At 43.1% G+C, this 25702-nt stretch overlaps 1 protein-coding gene across 1 annotated transcript; it reads left to right on the forward strand.

Annotated features, from left to right (window-relative positions):
• Positions 1-5585: 5585 nt before the first annotated feature.
• krt222 (keratin 222) lies at positions 5586-25693 on the forward strand. Its single transcript, XM_069721702.1, has 11 exons — positions 5586-5768; positions 7547-7720; positions 7923-8126; positions 11091-11173; positions 12173-12326; positions 14297-14566; positions 18619-18744; positions 19213-19433; positions 21522-21742; positions 21848-21950; positions 24078-25693. Exons 1-11 carry the CDS (start codon positions 5763-5765, stop codon positions 24289-24291), a joined length of 1776 nt encoding a protein of 591 aa, XP_069577803.1. The 5' UTR covers positions 5586-5762; the 3' UTR covers positions 24292-25693.
• Positions 25694-25702: the final 9 nt, after the last annotated feature.

A 25702-nucleotide genomic window follows, 5' to 3' on the forward strand; every position in this document is an offset into this window, starting at 1 on the left:
CACACAAATACACACACATTTCAACATCAACCCTGTGCCACCATGGTGCTTGAACACTTCCATGGAGCCCGTTTGTTTTTTAGAAAATTAGTTTTAATTAAAATTACCGCGTCTTTGTAGGTGTTGGCCCAATAATCAGAAACAAGACAGTTCATTTCTCAGAAACCTCCAGTGTGTCGCTGCCTCGGGCTGCTGCTGTTGCGCAAGCTGGTCGAGGGTGGAGTTTAGTTTGACGTCAAAAGCGGGATCACAGGTTTGTGTGAATTTTCATGAACTCCACAGGAGGTGATGAGAGGTTTGCTGGATTATTTATTTTATTTTTTGTATTTTCGCAAAAAACAAACTAAGATTCGAAACGTGGATAGTTAAAGTGCTTCCTCCACAGTCTTCCACGGCGTTATCTCTTTTACAGAAGCAGGTCTCCTGCAGATAAAGATCATTAGATCCTCTGTCTGCCAGTCCATCAGCATTTTTTAATAGCAGATGACTTTTATGTGCAGCAGGTGTATCGAAAAGCACGTTTCTCTTACCCTCCAGTGGTGGACACACCACACTGGGCGGATGTATTAGGATTCAGGACGACTGACCACAACACGGCGTCCACGAATATCACATGACCCTAAAAGTCTTTGGGAATCTTCCTCTCTGTTTTGCTACCAAGCTTGTCATACCTGAAAATGTTTCACAGTGCAAGTAAATATTGATCTTGGCCTGCAAAAAAACAAAATTACAAAGACCGTATTGTTGTATTTTAAACAGCAGCTTCTGGCCAGCCTCGTTTTAGATTCTCACAGTTGCTCTGAAAACCCAAACAATTCCCACAAAACGTGTTTTTTCTCAACTGCAGACATTCATCCAACGACATGAACGCTACGCTAAAATTATGTATAATTACCAGTGTAAAATGGTTCAATTAGAGATGACATACTGTAATTAATGGACCTGTCATTTAATTGTGGTCTTAATTTATGTCTTTTTTTTTTCTTTCCCTTTGTGCAGAGTAACTGTTCACTCTTTAGTAATCAGTAATGAGCCACATTTCTTAGAAGAAGTGCTGGCATCGAAATGCCCCTTAAAGAAAATAGAAAAAAACATATATATATTCAGGTAAGTGTCTTTTATATACTGACATGCAATACATACCAACTCAAACCGGAGTTAAACTGAGAAAAGAGACTAAACTTTATGTTAAATGTTTAACATAAAGCTGCTTCAATCAATATTTTTATATTAACAGGGGATCAAATTACTTTGTGTGGTGTGAAAGGGGGTTCACCTGCAGAGAATTGTCACCCAAATCTGCAGTTTCCCCATTTTAGCAACTTTCAGCTCATTGTTTTGGTTTTACAGCCCACTACGCTGCTCTTTTTACTGTCTATCTGGTCTTTCAGTTAGAAAACCGGATTCATTTACCTTAAATCGCAGCGTATTTTGCATCTGATAAAGACAGTTTTTCACCTTAGTTTTGGCCTAAAGGTTGAAAGAAACACGACTGTAAATGATGCAAATGTTTCTCCGTGCCGGCTACAAATAGGAAACAGTTCGCTAATATATCAGCATTGTGCTTGTAGTGAAAGTCCCCCAAAGAGGCCAAATAGTTAGTTATTGTAGGTTTTCGACTGACAGGTGTTTAAACTAGAGATTGACACAGGATTATTTTTAATTGAGGTTCAGTTAAATTTAAATTAATTGCAATTCACAGGAGTTCAAACAAGGGATTTGGGGTCTTGTTATGAAATGAAATCCGGCCAGTGAAGCTCTTTAACTAGGGAATTTTTCAGAAATTCACATCTCAGTTTAAGCCGCAAAAGCTGTCTTGAAAATAGTTTTTTTTCTAAATAGTGGACAGAATCAGTTCTGAGCTAATTGCGGCCCACAGCTTTTTTTTACCATGGGGTTTTAGGCCAATATAATTTTGTTGTTTATCTTTCGATGACATTAAGATCATTCCCTTCAGCTCTGACGGCTTTGTGGTTTGTCCATCTAATGAAATTCTTCTCTCTAGTGGCTCCACTCAGAATAAGCTGACCAGTGCTTATTGATTGTTTGATCCCCTACCTTGCTGTAAGTAAAAACAAAAGTGAAAAGTGGCCAATTTTGAACTCGCCATAAGTTTAATCAACACCTGAGTCTCTATTGGCTAAAATGTCCCAGTTGTGCTGTAGCACCAGGCCTAGCCTCAGAGATTTACAAAAGCTTCGGGACACCCCGTCCACCGGTGCCAACACCGACCTCACTGACAGCTTGTAAGAAGCGCTCGATTCCGACTTGTTCGGGCCATTTGAAATATTTGCCCAACCTTGTTCTGAATGACAGCAAAGTGTGCCACTCCTAGTGTAATTGTTTTTGTGAGAAGCAAGAACGTAGCTGCCCCGAGGTACTTTTCAAAATGTCAAACAGATTATGACGATGATAACAGTTTTTCAGGCTTGATTTCTTTTTAAATATAATACAAATATTTGATAATTTTGACATTAATTTAACTGTTCCCCTCTTGTTGACTTTACTGCTTAAATGATCTTTGCAGGTCGTTGTTCTCCTGGAAGCTTAGTTTTTCTGTTAATTCTTCATGCTGTGGTCCCACGTTATTATGTGAGAACCAGATGAGGATGTACACATTAATGACATATAGTTATCTAATGATTTTGATCACACCATCAGCCGGACCGGCAGCGCCACCACCCTGCCCGTCTGGTTCACGTGAGACAGAGGCATCGAGCCTTTATCGCACATTACCTTCACTGTAGAGTAGGAAAGGGCCTTCAATGGTATTTTGTTTTTCTCCTTTTGTAGGTTCATAACTTGAGAAATGTATGGAATGTATGGAATGTGTCTGGTAGATTGCCTCATGACTATCTGTCCCCGCTGGTATGACAGGTATTGAACTCATAAGGTGTGGAGGGTTTGGTTGGCAGCAGTTAGGTCGACATTGTGCTCATTCATGCACTGATGCTGTCTGAGTTAAAGTTCATTGTAAGAGCGTGTAAAGAATTTCTAAAGGCTGCTCTCTGTCATTAATGTCAATGAGGTCCACCAGGAAAAACACCTGGTTTTCAATCTGTATTCCAGTTTATACAAAAGATGCCTGAGTCAAACCCTTTCACACCAAACTGAGGAAAACCCTCTCTGTTACTTTGTGCAAGGAGACATGTTGAAGCAGTTAAAGAGCCTTACAAAGACTTCGGTCTAAAATGTCATTGTACTTTAAGATTTCCCTGAACTGGAATTAAGTGCTCAAGTTCAAACCTGAATAAATGGCAGACTAAATAAACATGTTTGGCCATCTAATGCAGCTGTCAACTGACCTTTCGTATAGTAAAGGAATACGTGAACATCTGAAATGTTGTTGACTGAAGTAGAAAGGCTTCTGGTTAAAGTTGTCAAAATAGATTATTTTGGCTGCTTGGGGCAGTAACAAGCTATAAAAAAAAGAATAGATTATCACCTTTAAAGTTGATGCAGCAAATATGTCGCATTTAGACACCTAGAGTTGTGTTTTGGAGTCATGTGATGAATGAAAGTCCAATATTCACTTGCCTTTTAGCTCATTTTTCCTCAAAAACAAAACCAAAAAGCTCCTTTATGTTCACCTGCTGTTAAAGTGTTGCAGACTTAGCGGCTCGTCTGGCAAGAAATCTCCGAGACTTTTGAGGCAAATTGTAACTCATCTCTCGTAGAGAGACGCCAATATTTTCCAGTGGTACCGTGTGACTCTCCTTTCACGGAAGTAGCAGCCTGTTTGGTCAACCAATCAGCAATCGAACAGAAGAATGAATGAGATGGAATAACCAATCGCTGATCCCCATTGTTTGTAGGGGGGAGGTACCGCAAACGCAAGAACAAGTTTACTACGTTAGTGTCGTTCCACAGGCATGCAGTTTATTAAATTAAAACTTTTACAACCTAGATTATTTTCCCATCATGCTCAGTCTAACGGACTGATGACAATAACAGTTTTGAGCGAGAGCGCTTCATGTGGCAGCTGTGATTGAAGCAATTGTGTCCAGTCAATGAACGGCCACTAAAAAAGCTGCTTGTTTTTACCACCGACAGTCTCAGATATAATTGTCTGACAACATAATGCGATCCTGAACTTCAGCTTGAATGATAATAATAGCCAATAACAAATTTAATAATGGTTTGTTGAGTTAAATTTAGCTTGGCCTAATGTTTTTAACTTTAGATTTTGTTTTAATCTTAATGTGTAAATAGTCAAAAGTAACCGCCTTGAAAATCTAGCGATATCTAGATTACATTTCTACTTTTAATTGAATGTCGTTGGAAATACTGAACTAGTTGCTAACTGTGGCAGGATGCATACATACATACAACTTGTACTGGGAAGTCCAAATTTCCGTGTTCACAATGGGAAATTTTAACTCAAAAGTTGGATTTCCGACTCGAAGGGTCAGAAGAACTTTACCAATCCCAACCTCAAAATCCAAGATGGCCGCTCCACTCTTCAACAGAAGCGAAAACCTGTAGTAGTACTGTTTATTAGCACTTATTTCTCAATAAATCCTAAATGCAGTACTGTCAAACTTCTATCTGAGGACGTGTTAGCGCAGGGTCTGTCTGTACGGGCAAAACTATCAACTTGGATGCTAACAAATGGCTAACGTAGCTTTTCTGACTTGTACTGGAAAGCGTTCAACTCGGGTGTGCATCATTCCCAGCTCTGTCTGAGGTAAATGGAAATGGTTTCATGAGATTTCACACAAAAAAAAAAGACTGGAAAACCAAAACAATGAGCTAAAAGATGCTAAAACTTTCAGTAGAGGTGTGGAGAGCTCCTGATTTTCGTGTCATTTTGTTACCACGAGTGACCCCACCCACATTACTCAGGCCATTTGATCCGTTGTTGAACATAAAACTATTTGTCAGGGCAACTTTAAATGGTACGGTGATTATAATGATTACTTTCAGCAGACACGAAGAAAAAAAATGATGCCTGATGGGTAGAGATACATCCCAAGGGTCAGTGCTTTAAAGAGGACCGTTAATGCAAACACTGTTATTGCCGTGCCTTTTTTCGCAGCAAGTAAAAGCATGAGACAAGCTTTCGGTGAACATAACGCCTACAGCGGAGGCTGTTAAAGAGTTTATGTGAAGATAATCCTGTCTGTGGTTTTGGATTTAGGCCACAATGGTATCAGGTTCAGTCTCCAGAGAATCGGATAATTATATCATGTATGGACAAAAACCTGCTGGCACGGAAGGTTTTTGTTTGAATATTATTCGAGAGTGGATCAAAGCTATTGTGTGTTTTTATTACAGGTGTTTCTTCAAAAAAAAAATGCGTCTGTCTAACACATAAGGCTCTTTGTACGTCAAACGAGGGGATCACATGAGTGCGGATCAAAGAGCTCCTCGGCGCCCACCCTTCAGTGGAACGGAGGCTGAAGAATGTGAAGTCACGAAGGTCAGGTACTGGAGACTGTTCCCTGTCGAACTCCTAATCTGAGACGGACTTGTTGTGTTTTTCACCCTCAGTGTCCGCCTCTCGAGCCCCCGCCTCCCCTCCTAAAATTCGACCGATGATTCAACACCGTTAATTCCCTGGAACACTCCGGATCTGCATGAACCTGCAAACAAGCTCGGTGGCATTCCCTGTTCGCATCTGAAATCATCTGTCCCAGACTCCCTTCAACGCCCTCAAACTATGTTTTTTCAAGATTTTAAATGACTGCTAAACGCCATTGTCAGCATCGCTGCCTTCTTGCCAAGAGGAGGCCACCTTACCAAGAGGGCGTGGGAGCGCGATGACAGTAAGTGTCTCTGCAGTCCTGTTTGCCACTGTTTGCATAGTGAGTATGCTTTGCGTGCGTGTGTTTAATTACTAATACATACACACTTTTTGTCCTCACCTGTCTCTGTCTTTTCGGACCGTACTGATGGGGGATGACCACAATCCCGACGATCTGTCTGCAAAACCACATGAGAAAGTCAGCCGGCTGCTGCTCTTCTGTCAATTCTCTGCGAAAGAGAAAGAAAGTCTAGACAGAGACAATATTTGTACAAAGGTTGTAACAGAAAGAAGTTGTCCGTATTCACAATCACCACATCCTGTCTGCAAAGGACTCTTGTTTACCCAGCGGCGAAGTCTTCTGATAAGGCAAATCCTCAGATAGCAGTATTTGTCAATTTACAAATGTGGGGACAAAGTAAGCGCATGGAAACACATTGGAAAAGAAAACGGTGAAATCCTGCATCAAAATAGATTTAGTTTCAATTGTTATTATATTATTATCTTTTACGCACAAAGGATCAGGTTTCATCTTGAATCATAATTTTAGTAGAAGAATAATGTACTTTTTGTGCCAAGTAGCTGGATTTTGGTAGTCGAAGGTCAAAGGTCATTGTGACCCGACGTTCTTCCCATCTGTCTGTTCGAGTCTCGTAAACATGATCAGAGACGCCTCGAGGTAAATTTCTTGAAGTTTTTGCACAAACGTTCACTCTGGACTCGAGGATGAACTGATTGCATCTTAGTGATCGAAGGTCAAAGGTCACTGTGACCTTACGTCCGTCCCATCCGCCCGACGTATTGTTTTGAACGTGATTTAAGAGAGCCGAAAGTTTGCGGCAGTAAATCCACCCTATTTTTTTGTTTGTTTACCTTTTCATTGACAAGTGACAGTCAGTATTTTAAATGTAGTCGTTGCACGGTGTTATTCTCTTCAGTTTGGGAGCCATTCCAGGTTACCATCTTGTGTTGTGAATTTTTTTTTTGTAAGAGATGCCGTCCCACCCATTTGTTTTCATTTGGATCACTTTGTGCCTTTTAAGCATTACAGTGGCGTCTCTGACGCACCCTGAGCTTAACCCAAAAAAACATCTCATCCTACATCTTAAATATTTGTTTTCTCATATTGATGTCTTGTGAAGATACCGAACTGTCTGTCTGTTTCTGCTTAAAGACGGGACTGTAGTTGTTATCGCTGATATGTAGTCGCAACAACAAAAAAATATTCCAATTGCATCATAATATGTGGTAATGAAAACCTTTTGCCCAGACTGTCCCAACACAGACACTCAGCTATTCCCCAGAAACAGCCAACACTCTTATTGAGCAAGAGGTAACTCAGCACACAGTGAGTGTTACTTGACTTCAGAGCAGAGTGTATAAAGTATAAAGGGACACAGATTTCCCATTGATTATAGTACATGTAACCTCTAATTAAAGCACCACACACACACACACACACACACACACACACACACACACACACACACACACACACACACACACACACCGGTCCTGTCACAGTGTCTCCCTGAACATTCCCTCCGCAGCTTGTGTCGCTGCCTGTTTGAAAGCGGCTCAGTAATCCTGGATCAGAGAGTACAAAGGGCCCCAGAGTGCTGGTGATGTAAGCACTGTGTCCAGTACTTTACCCCCGCTGCTCTCCACCCCCCCTCCCTACATGCTGCCTGTGGCGGGGGTGCTGAGGTGGGACAGGGAGGAACATCCCCGTCGTGGCTGACCCCTGAAGACTAACGGTGACACCGGCAGGCTGACTGCAGCGTCTCTGCTCTGTCGCAGGGATCTGATGAAGCCGGGACACAGCGGGGACGGAGGAAGGTGTTGGACCAGCTCGCTGTAGAGGAATGTGGCTGGGCTGTGGGCAGCGGTGGATGGGCTCGGTGTGACCAGGCGAACAGACCGACTTACTACATTTACTGTGCCTTATATTCGTGGAAGGCCACGTTGCTTAAGGTGAGTATATGGCTGGGTAAACATTTGCCTTGTAAACGCCTTTGGTTTGCATGTGATCTCAGATGGGTGGCAGACTGTTTGCTGTGAAAGTTGTAACCTCATATTGCTCTGTCAGCTGCATACCGTCGGAATATTTGTGGCCCGTCGGAGGCACTTCCATGCGTGTGTGCGACAGTAAACATTTGGGTGTGCGCCCTCGCAGGTCTCCAGGGACATGCTGCAGGACTGCAGTCCCACGATGTGGGGTACGAACGCCCGTTTGAAGGGCTTCTTGGAGCAGGTGAATGGGCTGCAGGAGGCCAACCGGCGGCTGGAGGCTCAGGTGGCCGAATGGGGCGTCAGGGGCATGTCGCGCTCGCAGGACTGGTCCCGGCAGGAGCAGACCGCCAACGAGCTCCGCGCCCAGGTCAGACTTTTACCCATCAGGTGATCAGTGGAAATCTATTCTGACTTTTTCAAAGTGAAGTAAATTGCACTGATGTGATGATGATGATGTTCGAGAAACGCTGCTGTGTCATTTCCACTCGGGCTTTGTGACTAGACTGTGCTCCATTATCTCAGCTGAGAGCTGTCTCGGATTCCAGAGAACAGGAGCAGGTGTGTATAATGAAAGACTGCAGTAAAAAACACAGCCTGTTGTCTGGTTTAGTGTTGATGACAGCTGCGTGCAACATGTTAATCATCTCAAATACACATTCAATCAAAGGCCAAGGTAGGGGGCTGAATGGCAGTGGGCTGAACCTAACTTTTAAGACTATTAGATGGTGGTTTATTGATTATAAACTCATCATGGAGCTGTGGATACAACGACTAAAAATGAACACAGGTTTGAGGCTGTAGAAGTTGTCGATAACTGATGATTTTCACGTTTTTAATTTGAGCTAGATAGAAGCGGTGACCTCTTCTTGATATATGCAAACTTTATTTTGGAACCAGCTGGATCTAAAACCTCAGTTATCACCAAGCTAAAAGAAATACATTATTATTAAGAAATACATATAATACATTATAGAAAGTCATGAGTAACGTATTGAAGAGGATTACAAGCAGACGTGTGTCATTACGCCTGGACCGGAGCCAGGCTGTCACACACACAAAGAATGCGGAAATTTTTCAGACTTTTTGAGTCACTCAACCATTAACTGGTTCAGTGATCTTACATGACCCCACCCAATGGTTTTTAAGCTGCTCCCTGGATTTACTGTCACTTTCTGTGTGAAACGCATGAGTAGGTGTCGCTGACAGACGTTGTAATTGCTTTTCTTGCCTCTCGTCAAATACCGCGTCACTCCGAGGGTTGCCAAATGTTTCCATGGCGATGACGACGACGGGCTTGAGAGCAAACTCTGCCTGTCTCACTGTCTGCTGATCCAGGGAGTGCTTTGGTGTTAACATATAGGATTAAGTCGCTATTCATCTCCTTAAAAAGTGCTCAATATTATCTTTTATTATTTAAACCGAAGGCTTATTGATGCGTAATCAGCCTCAGACATAATTAGGTGATCTTGACAGTTTCAATAGTCACTCATCCCACGAGGGATCAGAAACAGGCATGTGTGTTGTGGAGATTTAGTGTGACATCCACATAATGAGTGTATGGTAATGTTTATGGTATAAAAATCCATGTTGGCTTTCCTTTAACATGGGTGTGTCTCATTCTGAAAGTGAGAAAACAAAGGTAAATAAGGATTTGTTAGCATTTTGTTGTGTGTGATAAAAGAGAAGGAAACACTTTTTTGTTCTTGTATTTCTAATAAGAATATGTTGGATTTTGTAATCACACAGCTTTGTTATCCTAAACAGTGAGAATGAAAAGACGGTGGAGAGCACTATGAATTTGTTGTAATTATTTCACAAATCTCTGTATAATGCGATGGCACCAACCATGTAAAGTACGCAAACGGTACGTATAAAACTTTGGCACTGATTGACTTTTTCGAGTCCAGAGTTGAGGAGCGATAAACACTACAACAGAGGGGAAGTTGCGTCTTTCAATTTCAGTTTATAATCACATCTGAGAGGACAAAAATGACACGCGGAGTTCCACAAAGCTCCTTTGTGGGGCCTCTTCTATTCAACATCTACTTGCTCTCACTAGCTCCGATTTTGGTAAAAAAACAAAATATCATACAACTACAACGCACAAATTTATTTTCCATAATCTAAGATAGTGGCAGCAAGTACATCTATATTACCAGTGGAGTATAATCCCATAAAAACTCTGATTAAGTGCATTGAACAAATCAATTACTGGATTTTCCAGAATTTTCGGTAAGACAAAACTGTAGGTAAACAGTCCATAAACTTTAGCGTGGATTGGCTTTTTGAGTGCAAAGATGAGAAGACATAAAGACTACAACAGAGGTATAAATGTATCTTTTAATTTCAGTTTACCTAAAAGTTTGTGATTATCCGAGTGGTCAAAAATGATACTCGGAGTTCCCCAAGGTTCCTTTCTGGGGCCTCTTCTGTTCAACAGCTACTTGTTCCCACTGGCTTACATTATGGAAAACAACAAAATATGTTACCGTAATTATGCAGGTGATACACAAATATACAACAAAGATCAAACTGTATGGAAACACAATGTACAAACTTTAGCTATGATTGGCTGGGAGGGTGGGAAGGGGTTAACACATCGAGAGGTACAGTTGAATTTCAGTTTACCGAACAATTTAAAAGAATCAGTGCTACAAATCACAATGATTATTACTAAAATTAGCGTTTAACCTGATTATTTTAATATTTTATAAAAGACTGCACAGTCACAGTGGTGAACATCAGGAGTAGACATAGTGATCATAATTCATTCATCTTAGTCTCAGAATGAAAATATTATGTTGTGTTCATCTATTTTTTTGCAAATATCATTTACCAAAAATACTAAAATAATGATATTAGGCTCCGCTCATTGAACTGCATGATTGTGGTACAAATGCTTTGGTTTAAAACTTTTGACTCATCATTGCTTTTTGTCTTGTTTTGTTCATGGATGAATTCACTGTTGCAACAATCCCTGATCTCCCCAACGTGTACAAACAAAGAAATCTGGTTTGGCGAACATATTTCCTGAAGGTTATCCTTACAAAGAAAGAAAATAATGGTTCCACCCCAAAACCGCAAATGTTGCCTCGGTTTGTTTTGTGGTTTGCCTCATTTGTCGGGAAGACTTTCCCAGGAAATTCTGTAAAGCATCAGTTTTCTCTTATGACTAACAACAAAGATAAAGTATTGCAAGACTCCTGTTATTAGATTAAGATAACAGAATGTTTCAGATCTGACTTCAAACTGAATCAACGTGCAGTGATTTGGTGCATGTTGTGTCTGCACATCTAATCGTGTGTTATTGTCCGTTTTTTGACTCCGTCAGGTCGGTAAACTGCTGATGGAGAACGCCCAACTGGCTCTACAGTCTGACAGCATGAAGTCCAGAGCGGCTGCCATCCAGGCCAGGTCAGCTGGATCTGTCTGTCGTTTTTCCTGAAAGCTCTAATGCTCGTCTCCCTCAGTCAATAACGGTCTGCCGCTTATTGATCAGTAATATTAGGTATTAGATCAAATCTCATAAACCTATACATCCTCTTTGATCCTCTTCATGTCCAAAGTGATACAGTTATAAGCACATTTTTGTCTTTCGATTGGTAATATGTGGGATTATAATCCCCAATCAATGTTTGAAGTGTAGCTGTGGAGTAAATGAGGAAAGACTTCCTGTTTTGCTTTCTTTCCCAGCCCCCTCCCCTCTCCCCCCATTCCCTCCATCTCTCCCCCCCCTCCCCCTCCCCCCCTTCCAGTTATCTAACTCGGGCCGCTTCCCGCTCCTCTGTGAGCCAACCTGCATACAAATCCAGGCCGGGCTTTGTGCCACGTCAGCACTTTCACTTATGTATTGATGCAGAGTGACACCGAGCCACCCCCGCCCTCTTCTCCACCCACCTCCCTCAGCATGCAAACACACAACCACGGCTATACACACACATACACATCTCCCTCTGCTGTCAGCCATTAACCCCTGAAGGACAGAGGCGACACACCGCAGCCATAAACACGTCCACCTGTTTCTTTTTATAGAAACAGGTGGTGATGTGTCTCCTGACCGGCTCCGTGTGTCTGTGAGACTCTGCACTTCGTTTATGACACACTTAATATGATGTCAAGGTCTTTTTTTGGTCCTTTTAGTCGTGATTTCTGCAACTCACTGCCTCACAGTCACGCACCCGATCTTTCAGCTGAATGTTCAACCGAGAGTTAACTACTTACTAGCTCTTCTTGGATTCCCTTTTTACAATGAGGAAGTGGGTTGTTTGAAAAAGACTGTGGATATGTTAGTACTTGATTTATATCGGTTCAGCTCTATTTAAATTCATGTATTTCCTCTTAGTACCAGCCCTTTGTTTGTTTGAGACACGGGATTGATCATAAATACTAAGTGGGCATCTGTTGACGTCATAGGTGCGAGACGGAGGAGGGGAACACCAGGTGTCTGGAGCAACAAGTGGCCCTGCTCAGGGAGTTGAAGAGAAAGGCGGATCAGAGCAGTGTGACGCTGCAGGCTGACTGTTGCCGCTCCATGACGGAGCTGCAGGAGATGCACCAGGAGTTCGAGGTCACCGTGTGCCTTTCCCCGTTTTGCCTTCGTCTCGTCTAATTCATGCCTCTGCCTGTTTTATTGTGCCTCTCCTTGTCTGTCTGGTTCTCTGTCTTCCTCATTGGCAGTACTAAGTCTAACATTATCTGTTCTATAAAACCGTCACCTGGGGTTGGTTTTGTCACCTCTGGCGTGGCATAAAAGTTAACACCCCCTCAAGTAGTTTTAGAAACATTAAACGAGAGCATATAGGGCACCCGGTAGCCGAATATATCCTGGTATCGTCAGACCCAAATTCACTGCATGAATAAATGGGTCCGGCTACACTCCACTGAGGATCGTTTCCAGTCGCCTCCTAATAAGCAAAGACCTTGAGTTAATTTTTCAAAACAGTTAGCGCAGCCATCAAATACTAGATGTTGGGCGCCAAAACTCACCCAGCTGTAAACACCAGAGACCTTCCCCCTAATGTGAGCAGAGTGCAACGCCGTGTTGGTCGACGACCATTGAGGACTTTGTAAAACACATTCAGGGAGCAAACACTTTACTTCAACATCACTCAGCCCACTCACTCAGAATAATATATTATTCTTATGTTCAACCCTCTGACTTTTCATCGGCGCAGTGTACAGGATTTAGTGGCGAAGCTGTAGATTGCAACTAATTGAAAATCCCTTCCCTCACCCTCCGGTTGCAGGCGTGTAAGCAGAATCTACAGTGGCCTCAAAAAACACGCAAGCCCCTCTTCAGAGTCAGTGTTCGGTTTGTCCCTTCTGGGCTCCTGTAGAAACATGGCGGCTTGGTGGAAGAGGACCCACTCCCCGTGTAGATATGAAGGGCTCATGCTAAGCTAACGGAACAGCCAGTTAATTTTTGGGGGCTTATACATGAATGAAAACATACTACTCCGACACACAAGAACAAATACCTCCAAAACGAACAATTTATATCCGTTTCATCGGTTTGCTGCTAAATATCAGGTGTTAGCATGCTGACACATACGCACGGTGTTCACAGTGAAGCTTCCCGCAGCTGCCGCTTCGGGTGTAGATTCTTACCTGTACACTTCTTTGTTAAAACGATGCTCCTCTCCGTCGTCCCTCTCGGACCCTTCGTAACCTCTGACCTCCTTTTATTGGGTTTAAAATGAGAAGGCAAAACTGTGTAATTATGGGAGTGGTTACTGTCATTGTGATCATGACAGGTAAATTATGTGTGACCTTTTCCAACCCTGACATAATAGCCCTATAATCATTGGGTATATATGTGTGTGTGTGTGTGTGTGTGTGTGTGTGTGTGTGTGTGTGTGTGTGTGTGTGTGTGTGTGTGTGTGTGTGTGTGTGTGTGTGTGTGTGTGTGTGTGTGTGTGTGTGTGTGTGAGAAAGTAATATTTCACAGCATCTTCTGACTCCTCCGCTGACTTCGCTCTGACCTCGTCCTCCTCCCTCTTTTCCTTTATATCATTCCTGCTGACTAATACTCCCCCGACACACACTGACACGCACTTCCAGGGTCACGTACGCGCGCACACACACACACACACACACACACACACACACACACACACACACACACACACACACACACACACACACACACACACACATATATGCCCACATGTTTAGCTCGACAACTGTTTCTTTCTTCTTCTTTTTTTTCTTACCTCTGCATTGCGTGGTCTCACTGCGCCCACCACACACACACACACACACACACACACACACACACACACACACACACACACACACACACACACACACACACACACACACACACACACACACACACACACACTCTCTCTTTTCTCTTGTCCTGTTTTTTCTCCTTTGCATTTATCCTCAGACTATTTCTGGCCCACTTTCATGTCTCTCTTGTTTTTCTCTCGCTATCCTTCACTCTCTTTGCACCCTCTCTCCGTCCTCACCCCCCCCCCTCCCCACCTCTCCCTCCCTCTCCCGATCTTGCTCCATCTGGTTGGCTGTCTGCAGGCAGCCCGGGCTCTGCAGCTGCAACGGGCCGACTCCTGCGATGCTCTGTTAGCGACGGCCGCGGAAGCAGCAGCAGCAGCAGGAGGAAGAAGAGGGGAGGAGGAGGATGGCACAGGGATGGAGCCCACCCAGCTCCTCGACCGAATCAGAGCGCAGTGCGACCAGAGCAGAGCTCCGGGCCCCGGCGAGAGACACCTCGGCCCGGGCGCCGTCTCAAGTCCAGCCTCCGGAGCCGCAGCATCCAGGACACACAGAGGAGTTCTCAATGAGGTACCACTCCATGCATCTTCACGTATCTTTTTTTTTTTTTTTCCCCTGCTCCGTGTACGTCGTCCTGGCTCCGCGCCAGCCAGACACACCCTCAAGGCCGACTCCCAGGCTGTCCCACAGGCAGACGGATGCATGTGCTCCGCCGGAGTGAAATGATTAAGCGCTGCGTTTTGTTGGCTTTGGTTGAAAGGTTGGAAGCTTTCTTCTAACTCTGCCTCTCTCCTTCCCGTGTGCGTATGTATGTGTTTCACATGCCTTCTTGAAGGTTTGTGTGTTCTCACCGTCTTCCTCCGAATACTGTTACAGCCGTGTGTTCACAGTCAGCAGCTGCTCCGTGTGAATGATCTTCATTAAACATTAACGAGCCGGATCACAACCTAAGCATCCCCATCCTTTATCTGGTATTGTTTTATTTTGAAAGTCCTGCTTTTTTTTTTTTTTAGCCTATGCATCCTCTTTTTTTCGTCATTACGTTGTTACTAAAGCGCAGTCCGGCTGCCTTTTTATTACTCCAGTGTTCCTCTGCCACTGCACGATGACTTTGGTCTGACGGAGACAATAAAGTGCCTTCATCAAACCACGGTGCTAAATCAGATTTATGAAACGCTGTTGTTTCCGATTCAGTCAGTCTGTCCCACTAACAGTTACACAATGCTGCAGTCAAAGTCCCTGCATGATGTCCACAACAATCAAAACGTAATGAAGGCACTGATAACATGCAGTCAGCTGGATATTTATATTGCATATTACACAGTGAAAACCCTGTGCAGACTGGGAGCAGTTTCATTGTTTACCTCCTGAGTTGCAAAGTTGGACCGCAAACTACACGGTAGAGTCGAGAAACCCTGATGCATGCAGCAAAATTATATAACAGCATCATCATGTCCAGTCCCATTAAATCTCTCTGAAGGCTTCAAGGTGCCACGTGGAGTCTTCAAGACTGTGTCCTGAACTGTTTTTCGACGCATTTAAATCCGATAAACGTTGGCAAAGCTGAATTGTTTGAAATAAATGTTTTGAACCCTGCATTGTTTACATCCAGAATTTCCTCTTCGCTGCCTTTCTTTAGCACTTTTCTGCGTTTCTCAAGGTTTTACCATCACTGACGGTCGATCGGTTAAACAGATTGTAAGAAACACGGTCAGAAACACCACCATTTGCTGTTAGCCTCGAAGTATTCTTTGAAATATTTTACGATGGAAACTATAAATCAGCAGCACGTAGAAACAGCAGGGCTGGGTGCCGATAACTTTACAGCATTGACCAAATTACCTTGAAACTATCTATTTTTTTTTTTTTTAAATGCCTCGTCATCCTACCGAGGCTTCATCCACACTAAAATATTTTCATTAACTTTTGCTCTCTTTACAAAAACATAAATCTCATCAGGGTCAGTGAGTTCGTACAGCATTTACCATAAAGTAGCTTGGCGGCCCACATAAAATAACGCAGTTTCAACTTATGTAAGTAAATCTCACATATTTCACTTAAATTAAAAAAAAAAGTCTCATATCTGTCTGGATTTCACTGTTTTAACTTTAAGCTTCTTTGTGTGTGCGGCCGGCGTTTAGGGGATAAAAAAAATTTTTTTTAAAATACCTGGCTTACACTCTCCCCCTCTAAACTGCATGAAAATGAAAGATTGGTACCACAACGTGTTGTAAAATTTTAACTTTCTTGAAATGCAACAGGTACCGCATAAATGTATCAAAATCAGACCGGCGATATGAGAAATACCCTGAGATCAGACTGAAAGTAGCATTGCTACGTGAGTATTTCCATTTTATGCAAATATGATAAAGATTTTGCATTCAAATATATGTAAATACCACCGAGTAAAATGCGGTGGATCGTTAGAAGCTAAATCACCTCACAGTATATGAAGTACTTAAACTATCTACAACATTAAGATGCTACATATATAAATTCATCAGTAATATAATAATATAATATTGAGCTATTCTGTATGAGTACTAGCCTCACTAATACCTCACTAATTCTCATTATTGTGAATCTGTGATGTTCTGACTTGTAGCGGAATATTCCTACATTTACTGCAATAAAGGATCCAAATCCTTCATGTGCTCGAGATGACAGATGCATTAATAATGTCTGACAAGGCATCTTGTTGGCTAGTGTCATCAGTAACGACCCGCCGACGACGGGTAATCTCGGCCTAAATGTGCTTATCAAGTAATTCCCCTCTCAGTTGAAGAGCATTTAACAGGTTAAAAACGGACGAAAAGAGTCGACGGAGTAAGACGTTAAACAAAACCCTGAAATCAGTTGCATAACTTGAGTCTTCTTTTGTTTTTACTGTGAAAATATTGTCATAACTGTGCTGAGACGGGTTTCACCGCTTCATTGCGTGCGTTTGAAAGGGGAGGACGGGGGAAAGTGTGAAACGCCTAACAGCTGTACGGTGTGTCAACACGGCTTTGTGCACACACACTGGCCCGAGTGTCTGCTCCACTGTCTTTACTGAAAACTGAAACGCACTGCGACCAACAGCGCCACCTGTGGCTGCTTCTCCTCTTCACTGTCGATGGGAAAATACACTTACCTATAAGGTGTGTGCCAGCGAGGTGGTTTGACAGGCTTCTGTTTTGTTTACACAGTGCAGAAATTAAGCTCAACTTGTCCACTTAAGCACAGCACAAATTTAGTGGTGAAATACAAACTTGTTTCCCCAAAAAAAGTTGGGACGCTGTTTAAAATGTGAAAAACAAAACAGAATGCAATGATTTATTATTTATTATACATACCCCATATATATATATATATATATATACAATTCTGTTAAAAAGCTGTCGGCGTGGAGTGCTGCTTGGGTGTGTAAATTGTTGTCCCTCTGGTGCTCTTCAGTTTGGGGATCAAAGATTTTGAATGGAGAACTTGATTTGTCTCCGTTTTTGTAACTGTGCCTTTATGTATTGGCTTTTTAGTTGTTGCTGTTTTTTTTCTCTCTCTTTGGAAAACTGGGTCAGTTTAAATGTTACTTGCCACTTAATGTTTAAATGTATGTTAAACTATCAAGAGATTTTAAGATTTTGATTAATATCTGCATTTGGTTTCTCATCCGGACATTATGTTTCCTATCATGTGTCTTTACCTGCTCCCATGTACTGGCTGACAGTTCATTGGTCCATACTGGTCATGTGACCACTGACCAACACATATAGGGAACAGCCCAAAGGCAGCTTATGTGTACCCTGATGAAAGCTTTAGAGGCTGAAATGCGTTGGGATGACTTTTTATTATGATTGAATAGCTGATGAATGACTGATTAAATGCTTTTTAATTAATCCCCCTGTTGAGTGCCTCAGATTTCTTCAAGTTTATAACATATCAAATGCTGAAACTAAGAAACTTAATCTTTGCTTTTTAGATATTTGTTCATTTTAAATTTGATGTGAGCAACACATTTCAAAAAAGTTGGGACAAGGGTGTGTTTACCAATGTGTTGCATTACCTCTTCTTTTAACAACACTCTAAACATTTAGGAACTGAGGAGACCAGTTGCCCGAGTTTTGAAAGTGAAATGTTGTCCCATTCTTGCCTAATGCAGGATTTCAGCTTTTCGAAAGTTTGCGATCGTATTTTTTGTTTCATTCTGCGCCAAATGTTTTTAATGGGTGACAGGTCTGGACTGCAGACGGGCCAGTTTAGCACCTGAACGGTTTACTGTTTACTGTCCACTTTTCTTTGCATGGTAGAGTTTTCACCCGCATTTGTGAATGCAGCAATGATCAGCGTTCACTGAAAATTATTTTTGGAAGTGTTCCTGAGCCCATGCAGTAATTTCCACTACAGAATCATAGCTGTTTTTAATGCAGTGCTGCTTGAGGGCCTGAAGATCACGGCCATCCAATATTGGTTTTGAACATTGTCCTTTATTTACATTTTACACGGCGTGAAAACATGATCATGAAAGTTTGGAGGTTTGCGGTTCTTCTGTTTATGGGTGCACTGAAGTTAAAGTGTTTGTGAGAGGGTGGCGGTGGTGGTGTTTATTTCTCTCTCAACATTTGGTCCTCCCTCTCCTCACGCAGGAGGAGGCGGCGTGGGCGCAGGTGAGCCTCGGCGGCGCTGCCCTGAGGGAGGCGCGAGCCGAACTGGCTGAAGCCAGGAAACAGTGGCACTCACTGCAGGTGGAGATTGAGACCCTGCACGCCTTGGTAGGAAAACACACCACGGCCGAGCATCACACTGACAACTCTTCTGCCAGCACAAGAAGCAGATTGTATGTGTTGAGTTGATTATCGATGATAATAGGTAAAAACACAATTTATGAAAATAATTTAACCCAAAAACTACAAATTGAATAAACTTTACATTTCTGTAAACCAGCTTAGCTTTAAAAGCTAGCATTACCAAGCTAGCCAGACCAGGCTAATGGGACCATGCTAACAAGACAAAGACAAAAAGAGCAAGCTATCCAGACAAAGCTGACACGACTAAGCTAACCAATGCAATTGGCAGTGTTGGTGGTGGGGAGCCAGTGACGGCAATCTTCCCAGGTTAAAAAAAAAAACCACAAAAAAAACTTTCACAGTATTAGTTTTGACACGTTTCTTTGAATTCAGCGAGGAATCATTCAAATACATAAAGATAATCCTAACAGCGCCTTGCCTCCCGGTGTCCAGGAGAAAGGCCTGGAGACCTCCCTGCAGCACACCCAGCGGATGTACTCCAGCCAGCTGCAGGACCTCTCCCAGGTGATCGCCGGGCTGGAGAGCGAGCTGGAGCAGGTGAGGGACGGTCTGGCCACCCAACGCGAGCGCCACAGCCAGCTGCTCAACACCAAGATGAGGCTGGAGCGAGAAATCGCCACCTATCGACGCCTCCTGGAGCGCGAAGAGGGCAGGTGAGGGCGAGGTGCCGAGAGAGGGGGCGAAACCCAAGAGGAACCAGGAAGGAATTTATTATTATTATTTTTTTTTTTCTTTCCTGGATTGCAACTGTTACCTTTGAGTTGAAGTGTTTTACTGGAACAGAAATTTTACTACACTCCACTTACAAAGAAAACAAAATGATTTCTTCATTGCCTCTTTAAACTCGAGTTGTCAAAACTGATCCATTTACGTGCTGGCGTTTTCATTCTGATCAAAGCCAACCATTCTGTGACGGTTTATGTCGACTCCACCTGCATAGAAATTGAAAATCCACAATAATTACAGGTTTAGACGCACTCAGGCTCCATACTGCTGTACGCCCATGAAACCCATTGAAACGGCCATGGTAAATTCACCATAAACATTCCTACAGGAAGAACAAACGTTTAATTAAGTAAAGATGACAAACTTTCTACCTCTGATTCATAGACTTAAAATCCAGCTGTGTCTTTAATCAGACAAGATGATGGAATCCAGACAGTCTTTGTCTGGTTTCTCTCTGCCAGCATCAGGGTGTTTTATTGGGGAATATTCAGTTCTTTTGGCAAAGGCCTGTAACTTTCTTTTCCGGTGTTTTTGGATGATGGATAACCACTGAGCTTCCTTTGCAATTTCACACATTACTGCAACAACAATATGATATTTTATAGCTCCAAGACAGGACTTTGACTTTCAAGGCTTTTGCGAAGGTTTCACACAGATTGGAGTGCTGTCTTTGCTTTTCCTCATTTTTCCAGATCTGCTAATGTCGTTGATGCAAGGAGAGACAGCACGTTGCATCTGAAATTGCTATTGTTTGTTCGTATTTGAGAAGGGTGGGTGGCTCGTACAGTAAAAATGAGCCTTTCTTACTGACGCATCAGCACATAAAACCTAGCTGTTTGTCCCTCTATTGAGGCAAGTGTATCTATGTTCCCAGGGTCCTACGTTCACTGAATTCTATGTTTCCTGGGTCCTATATGTTCCCAGGGATTTATATTCCCAAAGTCCTATATTCCCAGGATCCTATTTTCCCAGAGTTGTTTGTTCCTGAGATCCTACGTTCCCAGGGACCTATATTTCCCAGGTCCTATGTTCCGAGGGACCTAAGTTCCCAAAGACCTATGTTCCCAGTATCCTATGTTTCCAAGGTCCTATGTTCCAAAGGACATACGTTCCCAGTGTCATATGTCCCCGGAGTCCTTTATACCCAAGGACCTACTTTCCCAAGGGCCGTATGTTCCTAAGGACCTACACTTCCATGGTCCTATGTTCCCAGGGACCTACATTCCCAAGGTCCTATGTTTCCAACATCCTATGTTCCCAGTTTCCTATGTTACCAACGTACTAGTTTCCCAAGGTCCTATATTTTTAAGGTCCTATGTACTGAGGGTCCTATATTCCCAAGGTCCTATGTGTCCAACGTCCTATCTTCCCAGTTTCCTTTGTTCCCAAAGTCCTATGTTCCTAAGGACCTATACTTCCATGGTCCTATGTTCCCAGGGACCTACATTCCCAAGGTCCTATGTTTCCAACGTCCTATGTTCCCAGTTTCCTATGTTACCAACGTACTAGTTTCCCAAGGTCCTATATTTTTAAGGTCCTATGTACTGAGGGTCCTATATTCCCAAGGTCCTATGTGTCCAACGTCCTATCTTCCCAGTTTCCTTTGTTCCCAAAGTCCTATGTTCCCAAGGACCTGTGTTTCCAGCTTCCTGTATTGTGCAGTTCAACCCTGAGGCCTAACATTAACCCACCATAGCCCTTTTTTTATTTTTTAGATTAAGTGAACACAGAGCTGGAGAACATCTTTCTCAGGTTCCCCATTTCCATATAAATCTCGGGAACATATGAATGACTCTGCTTCAAGTCTACATGCTAAGCTAACGCTAACCTTTTAGCTGTAGCTTCACATTTGGTGTACAGACATTAGAGTGGTATCAGTTTTCAGATCTGAATCAAACCTGAAAAAAAAAGGCATATTTTCATCATGTAGCTTTGACAGCGAGGCACATGAATGCATAGAGTCCACCTTCCCTCTCGGCTGCCATTGTTTTGTATAATTTCACATGTGCCTGCAGGTACATGGGTCGTAACGGGCAGCCAATGAGTCTGCGGCCATGGAGATCCTCCGCGGCGGAGCCAAAGGAGAACGGGCTGGACAACAACCTCAGCGACCCCGCTGTCACTCCGGACGAACCCAAGTCGGAGCCCCTGCCTGAAATACCGTCACTCCTCCCGGCAGAAAACGGGCTGAAGAAGAGCATCCTGTACAGACAGCAAAGCCTGGTGATCCTCACAGGTAAGACGCACACACACACACACACACACACACACACACACACACAACCTCATTACAGTCATATCCTGTTATCATAAATGGTTTATCATGAATGTCTTCTTGCAGAGCCAGAGCAAGATGAAGACCTGCCAATCTCCACGGTGAAGACTCAGGAGATCCTTCAGGGCAACGTGGTGCAGGAGAGCGCCGAGGGTCACGGCACCATCGAGTAAGTATTGATTTCCCTCCGCTGACCTGCACCTCTCTGCTTCACTCTGAAATGGTCGGCATTTTCTAGCAGCAAGCACTAACTGCAGATGAAGGCCTCTTCTGTGACTTCAAAACAACAGTTTCCTGCTTGCTTAATCTCCCGTACCCCTCCAGTTTTACGACTCCCAGGTTGCGACTGGCCGATTTTTTACTTTTTTTTATTGACTCATTAGTTTACAATGATACAATTATCCGTCCTCCTCCCCCGCCCTGGCGACGTCTGGTCCGGCAGACGAGACGTAGAAGCCATAAATTACCCGTACATGTCGAGCGAGTCACGAGAAGTAGAGCATTTTTTTTAGTTGGCCTTGCAAGTTCCCATGCAGTAATTCCTCAGCAGCTCTGCATGGGAATTTTTCCATCCTTTTAACGGCTCGCGTTTGATGTGGAGATACCCGCCTGGTGTGCAGGCTGCAGGGCGTGGCACCTGTTATTGTTGGACGGGACATGGGCGGAATTCTTTGTTCATGCTTCAGTTATTACCAGCACACACACATCGATAAAGTCTGACACATTCATGCACAATCGAAGCAAGATGAGCCGTCAGACCAGAACATGCACTCATGGTCCTCAGAGTGTGTTCTGTGATGCTCCCAGTCAACAGTAAGCGTGGGAGGGTTGTTGCGGTGTGTTTTTTTTTTTCCCAAAAGGCCTCCTGCACAGTTTTTGTCCCTATTAGCTCCGATATAAAGGAGCAGAATACTTGCCTTTGTGTTTTGGCTTTAATCGGCAGACGCGGGAAGTCCTTCAGTCACTTGATCGATGCCGAAAGTGACTCCGGTCGCCGGGCCCCGAAAACGATTTCGCCAAAATGTTCCTCGAATCATTTCCTGGACGATTCTCCCGCTGACAGAACGCATTATCCTGCTGGAAATACTCCAGTTAGAAACTTCCTTACGCTCTCCAGTCGAAGCATCTGTCTGCAGTTATTGATCGCGCCGGTGTTAGCCAGCTGAACGTTCCCCAAATTATTACAGCTCCTTCACACGGGGCCCGTACCCGCGAGTCCGACAGCACGGCGGGACGTCTCCCGCGGCAACGCCGACTCATTACTCATTAAAGCTGCACTTTCTACATTAAAAATGTGTGACGTGAACGGCGTAGTTTCCTCTTGACTTTACGCAGCCATTTTTAGCCGAGCTGTTAAGGCTTTATAGCTCGAAAACTACTCACCGCTCACGAGTCAATGACACATTTACACGACCAGTTTCAAAGGGTTTATGAGGCTCTACTGCCAGACATGAAACATTCATGAGTGTGTAGTCGCCAGAGACTAAAAACGATCGTGTTGTGTCGTGACCTTCAAATGAGCCCGTCGCATTATAGTAGGAGCAGATCCACTTCCACGGAGCCTCCGTGTTTTCTGCAGGAGCTCAGAAAGGGACAAATCAAAATCACACACTGACATGACGAACGCTGTCAGTTTGAGGAAGGTGTGCGTCTCAGTTCAGTTGGTTGAAATCTGCAGCTTCGCCACTAGATGGCAATAATTCCTGCACTTTGCTCCTTTTAAGGGCCCAAAGCAATCAGAGTCACAATCAGAATCAGCTTTAATGGCCGGGTACGTTTACGCATGCAAATAATATGAGTACAGTTTTAACTCAATATACATACAGACATGAATAGACATATAAAAAGCTAAAAGGAAACAACATCTCTTACATTAATTATATATTAGACCAATTCCTACACAGCATATGTTGGATTTTTGTTTTTCATCGGTCTGTTAGATTTCCTTCATTCTGAGTGTGAGTTCATCACAAGTTATTTGCATGTTTTTGTAATATGTTGATCTCTTATTTAAGGCCACAACGTGAGGTAAATCAAGCTCTTACATTTTAGCATCCGATTGTTCTCTCTTGCCGACCCCTGGAGTCACAGTGAAGTCATCTTACCGACCTGCCTCCACAAACGATGAACGCGTGACATAACACACAACAGACAAACATTTTCAGACGCGCGTAAGATGAGAAAAGACTAGAATCAAGACCCCATAAGATTTTCCATATTACCCCTCCTCCCATTATCTGTATATTTCCTGCATGAAGTGACGTATTTTCCTCCTCTCACCTCCCCGTCTCGCCAGGACGGAGAAGATCGACCAGGTGATAAAGCAGTGGGAGGGCTCCTTCTTCAGGGGGAACCCGAAGCTGCGCAAGAAGTCGGTGTCGCTGCGCTTCGACCTGCACATGGCCGCCGCCGACGAGGGCTGCGCCCAAACCAGGCAGGACAGCCTCCCTGACGTGGAGGTGCGTCTCATCATGAAGAGATCCCGCAGCATCCCGACCATCACGCCTTGACTCCTGACAGCAGCGGAAAAATCACACCACAGGAGGCGTCGCCATCCATCTCCGTCGCGCTTCGTACGGATTTCAAAACTCATTGAGCTTTTCATCAGCCGATGACCGAAGGTGAGATTTTTCTCATCGGATCTGGACTCATTACCCATCAGGCTTTTGTGGTGGTGGCCTTTTTTTTAATTTTTTTTTTTATACCGTATCTTTTTATCACATCGCAGATAATGATTTTAATATATTAAAACATATTTCCGCATCGTCAATCTAGATGAAGAAAAAGTGTCTTTAGAGATTGTTATAATTAATGACTCAGCATAACTACAGCATTTAATCCTGAGTAAACACACCTGACGCAGGAGGCGCGGTGCACACACGAATGAAAGATGCTCTGAACTATCGAAGGGTGGATTTTTTTGTGTGTGTGTGTGTGTGTTTATAGATTTTTCTGTACGGGACTGTATGGAAATTATCTGAACATTTTCTTCTCAGTTAGCAGCTTCACATCTTTAATTCATTTTGCATCAAAACAGGAAGTAAAATGTCCCCCCCCCCCCAAAAAAAAAAAAAAAAAAAAAAAGACGGCTCTGAAATGGGGGACTAATTTCCCTTCTTATGTTTGATTTGGTGGCAACGTGAGCATCGTTATCGTTATTCGTTAATCCATTAAAATATTATTAATACGTTTAAATTGAAACAATCTTAGATTATTTGCGCATGTCTGGTTATTAATGCAAAAACGTATTTGACCAATTTAACGTTGTCATATTTCATTATGTATTATTCATCCCAGTCATTTCCATACAGTCCCACAATGCTTTGCACAGCGTACACATGCAGCACTTAGAAGAACATCAGCACTGAGGTTTCCCAGAGTTTGTGCACTTTGAGGGCCTTTTTTTGGGTGTTTTTTTGCAGTTAACTGAAAAAAAAAAAAGTCTTGTGACTGAAACTGATGAAGTATTTTACAATGCTCACTGTGATCCAAACAGCAGTGAGGCTTTTAAACACTCACCAGACACTTTAGATTCCCCGTCTCCACCACAGGAGGGCAGTATTTGTAAATAGTTCAACACTGCAGTGTCTCTCCTGCGCTCCTCTCGGGTGATGTAACTTAACACGCGCTTTATGTTACACTTCACACTGAGAGTTTATATGCTAGGTTTTGAGTTGGCACCAAAGATATAAAAAAAAAATAATAATAAATAAATAAATAAAAAGAGATGGCCCACTGAACGTTGCATTTTGGGTCCCTCCGAATATTTCAATATATTATCTATGCAGTTCTGTGCTTTATTTTTGCTTTGCTTCATGAAGCACACAGAGTTCTGTAACTTCACAATGAAGCGTTATGCGTTTATCTAAAAAATTATCATTTAAAATAAAAAAATAAACACGTGCAGACTGATGTGTTTTC

This window comes from Brachyistius frenatus, unplaced genomic scaffold (assembly GCF_029030835.1).
Source record: "Brachyistius frenatus isolate BFR_SWC_R1_liver_20210118 unplaced genomic scaffold, ASM2903083v1 Contig_271, whole genome shotgun sequence".
Classification (NCBI taxonomy): domain Eukaryota; kingdom Metazoa; phylum Chordata; class Actinopteri; family Embiotocidae; genus Brachyistius; species Brachyistius frenatus.